At 43.6% G+C, this 7,679-nt stretch overlaps 1 protein-coding gene across 1 annotated transcript; it reads left to right on the top strand.

Annotated features, from left to right (window-relative positions):
• The first annotated feature begins 437 nt into the window (after positions 1-437).
• LOC103117163 (vomeronasal type-1 receptor 4-like) lies at positions 438-1,358 on the top strand. The gene has a single exon (XM_007527176.1). The coding sequence runs from the start codon at positions 438-440 to the stop codon at positions 1,356-1,358; it is 921 nt and encodes a 306-aa protein (XP_007527238.1).
• Positions 1,359-7,679: the final 6,321 nt, after the last annotated feature.

The raw sequence follows: 7,679 nt of genomic DNA, 5'->3' as shown, positions 1-7,679 counted from the left end.
TTGCCTTTGTCTTATTCAATATTCTTAGGTATTCCTCTGCACTTCACATATGACTGCAAGTTTCCTCTGTGGTTTCTTTTGCATCTTCTTCTCTACAGCTCTTGTAGTTGGCTACAGGCTCCTTGTTCTACAAGAATATTGGAATCTGAAGAGATTTCCTGAGCACATGTACACTAGACTCACCTTCATACAGCCATCTTAGATGCTGACTCTGGGGCTGGGGCATTTATGAAAGACAAAAGTGTTGATTTTTGGACATTATACTACAGTGAGTGATCATCTAGTACAGTTTCATAGATTCCTGCCATTTCTACTAGCTTATAAATATTTATGTTCAAATATTGACTGCAAGTATACACAGTGGTGATACTGATGAATGACAGCATTGTAGGAATTTTTTTTTCTGCCAGTTTGGGATTGGCTTTGTTGCAAACCCCATGCTCCTCCTGCTATACATCAACACCTTCTTATTTCAGCCCCATGTAAAGAAGTCGATAGATCTAATCATTATCCATTTAACTGTAGCTAATTTTATGACAGTTTCTTTGAGTGGGATTCCAGAAATTGTGTTTTTCTTTGGAATTAGAAATTTCATGGGAGACTTTGGCTGTAAGGCAGTGACTTATTCATACCGGGTGTGTCGTGGTGTTTCCCTCTGTTGCACATCTTTCCTGAGTCTGTTCCAAGCCATCAAAATTGCTCCCAGCAACTCCAGATGGGCATGGCTCAAACCCAGAATTTCCTCATTTGTTTTTCCTGCCATTACTTTGTTCTGGATAATAAACTTGCTGATGTACATCCAGGTGGCACTAAGTATTAGGGCCCCCTACAATATCACTAACCTCGGACAGGTCTATAATCTCAAGTACTGCATAGGAGCAGACCCTGACAAGTTCCAGAGAGCTGCAATTCAAGGGGCCATGTTTGTTGGCGATTTCCTGTGTGTGTTTCTCATGATCTTTGCCAGTGTGTACATTGTCAGGCTCCTCTTCATGCACCAAAAGACAGTGCAGCGTATCCACAGCACCAGCCTCTGTCCACAACACTCCCATGAAACCAAGGCGACCCACACAATCCTGGCCCTTGGGAGCTGCTTTGTCTTTTTTCACTGGACCAGCTGTTGCTTTACCCTTTATGTATGTCGCCTCCATAATAGACAGGGCTTAAAGAGTATCGCATGGTTTATCTCCTCTTGTTATCCAGTCATCTGTCCTTGCTTGATGATCAAAAACAATACCAGAGCACCCTTTCTAAAATCTGCCTTTGGGAAAAAAAAAAAAAAAGAAAGTTTTCTCCTTAGATCTTTCTTGAGAGTGTTGAGCACCCTCACACAGATATCTGAATATAGGGACATGTGATCAAGACAGCCCACCCCATACCTAGTATAAGTGAGGTAGAATTCTGATGATGTATTAGTAGCTTTTACATTGACCTTTCTCCAATCTATCCAACTTGTTAACATTGTGAGATCATAGCCAGGCTTATGGAATAAACTTTGGAGGATACTATGTACCTGGTGGGCTTTTTCTGTCCTTTTCAACAATGGTTCCAGCACTTCATTCCTACTATTGTTTGAGTGACTATGTAATAATGTATCTTCCACAATATGAGCTATTCATCAATCCTAGAAATAGACTTAGTAAATAAAATTTCTGTGTTGTAGTTGTTATTATTTGCATTCTTTGATAATCTGTGGCATTGAATGTTCTTTCATGCATCTCTTTGCCTTCTGGAGAAAAGTTTAGGTACTAGTAGAGGCAAAAGAGATATAAAGAAGCTATCAAATTATTAGAGGGAAAATAAATGATTATCTAATTGTTTGGAAAACCCATTAAACTTGTGGCAAAACGAGAATGGTGGCATATGAGCCATTCTGTATCTGTGAGAGAAAAGGGAAGAATGATTGAATCCCGTTCCCTTCCTAAGACCTGTACCAATCTGTTTCTTTCATGGCAAACCATGAATGCTAAGGCATCAATCTCCGTAAGAAGTCTTGGGGCTCCTTCTACTGGCATATGAAGCCATTTGAGAATGTCATGCTTCTGCCACAGTGCCCCCACTACTGTGGGGGTGGAGTTAAAGATTAGAAGATTTACCGGAGAGGAGGGTAAGAACTGAACAAGGTGCATGTCCTGGAAAGCCTGGTTAACTCTTTCCAGTGCCAAGGAGGCTTCTGGGGTTAACATACGCTTTGTTTCCTTTTAACAAATCAAACAATGGTTGCAGACAGCTAGTAGGGAGATAAAGATACTGCTAAGCCAATTTAAATTTCCAAGCAAACTTTGTAAAGAAGCAAGAGTGAGATTAGAAGGAAAAGTAACACAAGGTTTTAAAGGATGAATCTGCATTAGGGAAATCACTGAGCCTAAGTTTTTGTTGGAACTCAGACCAGAAGCTGCTTCTCAGTCTGCCACCTTGGCTCTGCCTCCTAACTGAGTGTTCATTCTTTAGAGTGATACATGCAGTATCATGTATCTATTTAGTGATACTAAAGCAGTATGATGAATCGGGCAGCCCAGATGTGGCCGACCATCTCATTGCCTCCCTGGATGCAGCACGCCAAGCCCACTGGCAACAACTCACAGAAAGTCTGAACTTCACCCACTCAAGTAGGAAGGCCTGGAAACTTCTTCATAGTCTGGGTGCCGGTAGCCAACGCTCTCCCATCTCCCATCCTCCCGCATCTCCAAACTCAGTGGCCAGTCACCTAACTCAAGTTGGACGTGCTAAGATCGACCCAGTCTGGAAAAGAGAAATTTCCCATGAGTGGTCATCCCACTTCCGTTTATCTTCTCCATCTCCAAAACCCTCTCCCTTTACACTGTCTGAACTGGAAGACGCTTTGAAGAGGGTTAAACTGGGAATGGCTGCTGGCTATGATAACATCACCCCAGAACTCATTCTTAACTTGGGCCCTGCAGCAAAGACGTGGCTCACTACATTCCTGTCCCACATCTTGGAATCCGAATCTATGCCCAAAATTTGGCGTCGTGCGAAGATAATAGCAGTTCTGAAACCAAAGAAAGAACCAACACTGGCCGCCAGCTATAGACCAATTTCTCTCCTCTCCGTGTGTTACAAACTCCTTGAGAGGCTGCTTCTGTCACGAATTTCTCCTCTTACAGAGAAATTCCTATCACCCGCCCAAGCTGGTTTCCACCCAGGAAGATCTACCTGCGAACAAGGCCTGGCCCTCTCAACTTACATTGAAAATGGATTCCAGAAGAATTTAAAGATGGGTGCTGTCTTTGTTGATCTAACAGCAGCCTATGACATGGTCTGGCACCGTGGTCTTCTAGTCAAGATCTCAAGATGCCTGCCTCCATGGGTGGCCAACACTATATCATTTCTTCTCCAAAACGGAAGATTCTGGGTGCATCTGGGTGACAAGTCTAGCAGTCTCAAGTGGCCTCCCCAAGGGCACTGTTCTGGCTCCTACGCTATTTAATATTTATATCAATGACCTCCCAGAAACTTCTTCAAGGAAGTTCATCTACGCCGATGACATCTGCTGTGCAACTCAGGCATCCAGTTCAACATCCTCGAGGAAACACTCACGAAAGACATGTCTCTGATATCTGATTACTGTAAAAAATGGTGACTAATTCCCAGCACTGCAAAAATTGTATCATCTGTTTTCCATCTACACCATGCCTCGGCCTCGTGTGAACTTAACGTGCAACTTGACGATACGAGAATCCTGCATGAAGCCCAGCCAGTCTATCTTGGTGATACTCTCGATCGCACTCTGTCATTTCACGAACATCTCATAAAAACTGCAGCAAAGGTGGGCGCGAGGAACAACATCATTGCAAGAATGGCCAGCTCCTCATGGGGCATGAGCGCTTCCACACTACGATCATCATCTCTGGCATTATGCTATTCCACTGCAGAATACTGTGCCCCAGTATGGTTCCATAGCCCCCATGTCCACTTGGTCGATTCCAAATTATATTCCTCCATGAGGATAATTTCTGGAACCATCCATTCCACCCCGGTTCCATGGCTGCCAGTTCTTAGCAACATCACCCTGCCAGATATTCGTTGGGATGCGGCATCATCTAAGTTCATTTCCCACGTCTACGCTCTACCGGACCTGCCAATATACGTGGATATCTTCACCCACCCTGTCCAACGCTTGACGTCTCATCATCCAATCTGGTCTCCTACGCCTACACTGAAGTTCTCTGTTCCAGACTCTTGGAAACAGAGTTGGCAGTCAGCTGAGGTAAAGAACAAACACCTCATCACAGACCCCTGCAAGCGTCAACCCGGCTTTGACCTAGCACGTTATGATTGGGCCCTCCTCAATCGTTATCTAACAGGCCATGGCTGGTGCGCCGCTATGTTCCACCGCTGGGGAGCCAGAGATGACCCAAACTGCCCCTGCGGCTACAGACAGACTATGACCCACATAGTCAACGACTGCCACCTCTCCAGATTCAAAGGATGTCTCAAAACTTTACATCAGGCTCAACCTGATGCTGTTAACTGGCTATGGAAGAAGGGCAAACGCTAGAAGAAGAAGAAGAAGAAGAAGAAGAAGAAGAAGAAGAAGAAGAAGAAGAAGAAGAAGAAGAAGAAGAAGAAGAAGAAGAAGAAGAGATACATGCCTGTTGGAAATCCAGAACCATGCCATCCCAGACAATGGATCACAGGAGGAGAAAACGAGTGTCAGGTTTATAAATCTTCCTTTCCAAACTCAATTGGACCCTGGCCCCTGGCAATGAATTTAGCCAGGGATTCATCTGGTTCTTGTTGAAGGGAGAGAATGGGGGCTGAGGCTGCTCCTATGGGTGGTGTTAACCGCACCCATGCTTTTAATGCGCAGAGGTGTACCTGATCAAAATACCCAGTTGGAAACTTGTCCTCTGCCTGTTGAATTCCTGTTTCCAAATAACCCTTTCCAAACAATGCGTCAAAATTCCCTTCTGGATGATCTTGACTATTTTTCCATGATTGTTGTAAACATTCGTCACAAAAAAATGCCTCCCATTGCAGGAATGGAGGCCTGGGAGTGTAGCATGAGTTGCGTCCCTCCATTCTTGGGGGGTATTAAGGTTCTGGAGCAGGCCTTGTAAAATGGACCTGGTCCATGGAGCATGACTTCCATCATCCTTAATAGCCTGGCATAGTTCTTCAACTCTGAGGTGGAATACGGATACCAGGCCTGAGGTTTTGGTCTATTGGGGCAATATTGACCGGGAATGTGTGGACTTGCTCTGACAGCTGTGCAGCAGTGGAAGGAGGAGTCACAGAAGTGGAAGCCACTGGATAAGCAGTGGCTGAAGAAGCGGCTGTGGAGGCCACAGGAGAATATGGACATGTGTCTGCCAAAATGGGGGTGGCTAAAGAAGCGGCTGTAGAGGCTGCAGGAGAATCTGGCCACATGTCTGCCAAAAAGAGAGCCTCGGGACAAGATGCAGAGGGCTTAGGGTAGGTCAGGATTGGCTTTGTTTCTTCTTTTAATCATTTATGGTGCTGGGAAAGTGCTATGATCATTTCCTTTAATCCTTGGACCTCAGCCTCAAGGTCCCTTAGCCTTTTGGTTGGTTGCCCTATATATCCCCTAAAAGCTGTGACTATGGTCAAAAGCATCCATTGTGTGGCCCTGAGAAAAATGACCCAGAGATATAAAAATTGTATATACAAAAAGGAGTACACGATTTGGAAAAGATCATCCATGGCAGAGAGATCTCAGAAAAATAATGAGAAAGAAAATTAAAAAAGAAAAGTATCACAGTGCCTTAACACAAGGTTGCAGGTAGGCAAGTGTGTACACTTACCTGGGACGTCTTCTTGTAAGTCTGCTGGTTATGCATCCCTGTTAGGGCTCCAGATGCCGGGATAGCCTGAGGGTGCTTCTTCCCAAGCAAGTGCTCTCTGGGTTGGAGAGAACTTGACTGGAGCCAACGTAGGCTGCTGCATGAGATAGGGATCAAGAACTCATGCCGGGATAGCGTTGCAGGAGAGAGACTCTGGGACTCTCGGAGCCGGAAGGCAATTCCAAGTGTGTTCAATCAGAAGAGCATCTGTATATATACTCGCCAAGTAGGGTGGAAACAGGATGTGATGTAGAGAGGGTGGAGCGAAAAGAGAGTGGTGGAAATGAGGATGTGTCTAGGAGAGGGGGCAGAGCAAAAAGAGAGTATGAACCAGTAGGGATTAAACCAATGCCCTGTAAGCAGGGTGGTTCCCAGGTAACAGTGGTTATGTAAATAGACTGCAGAGTTAAGCAGTGGGAAGCTGGCATACTGCCCAACATGCAGATGCTTTGCAAATAGTGTTATTGTTTTTTGTTGTTGTTGCTGTTGAATGACTCAAATCTTCAAAGACATGTGTGAAGCATTCATTGAGAAGTATTCCACCAATATTTACTTCTATGTATTTGATATTTTCTCACCTAAATCTCATAAATTAGATCCATTTGATGTCAATTTTGGTGCCTGGTGATAGATGATGCTCAGTTACATCTGCCTGCAAATTATCACTCAATATTCACAACAGTATTTGTTGAAGAAATTATCCTTTCTCCATTAAATGTTTTGGGCACCTTGGTCAAAAATTAGTTAGGCAGTGGGGGTGGGGGGCATTTCTGGGCTTTCATTGCATTCCACTGCTTTGTGTGTCCTTTTGGCACCTAATGTCCATTCAGTATCATGCTCAATGGTGAGAAATTTAAGTTTCTCATTTCAATCAGGCAGAAGACATGACTGCACACTATCACCTGTGCTATTCAGCATAGAACTATTACTCCTTGGCATAGCAACTAGGCAGGAGAAAGAAGTTAAAAGGAGACAGATTGGAAGAGAGGGAGTAAATTGACACTATCTGCAGAGTATATGATAACATTAATAGACAATCCTAAGGAATCTAGCATAATACCCCTGGGTGTCATTAAACAAAAAGTGGTGTGGCTACAATATCAGTACACTACAATCAGTGGCATTCCTCTCTGTAAACACTAAACTATAAGGAGCAGCATTCTGGAAATGGATCCTTTTTACTGTAGCTCCAGAAATAGACAAAAAGCTAGAAAAACTTGTACACTGAAAATTATGAGTCATAGATCGTGCAAGGAAATAGAAAGATACAAGACTGAGAAAAGGCATATCATGCTCATGGGTAGGAAGATCATCAAAGAGACTATCCTGCCTAGTCACATATAATCCCTAAAAAGAACCTAACAGATTACTTTCATGGAATAGGACAACAACAGAAAGGTTTCTCTGGAACCAGAAAACACTTAGGATCACCAAAACAGCCTAGAGAAGAAAGACCAAAGCTAGAGTCATCATACTTTGGAATTTCAAATTATATTACAAGGCTACCAAATGCAGTCCAAGTTCTGCCTTGTGTTTTCCCTTCTGTTCTTATTTTTCAACATCTGTCTATGACTTGGATTATCCCATATTCACCTGCAGGAACCCAGATAGGTGTGGAAGTGTTCTGCGGGAAAATATAAACAAATCCTCTCCCTGTGGTTAACAGAGAATCTGGCCCTTTCCATAAGCTATCTAAAGGATCCTTCCATTTGACTTTAATAGATGGAAGGGGGGCCGTTATTTGCCAATGAGCTACAATAGGTGGACAATCAGAATTTTTATAAATATTAAAAGGTTTAGTGCAGTTACTATATTTACTCTCCAGCCTACTGAATTTTGAGGGGTGCATTTTCC

Source organism: Erinaceus europaeus, chromosome 9 (assembly GCF_950295315.1).
Source record: "Erinaceus europaeus chromosome 9, mEriEur2.1, whole genome shotgun sequence".
Taxonomy (NCBI): Eukaryota; Metazoa; Chordata; class Mammalia; order Eulipotyphla; family Erinaceidae; genus Erinaceus; species Erinaceus europaeus.
This window is presented reverse-complemented; position numbering and strand designations above follow the sequence as displayed.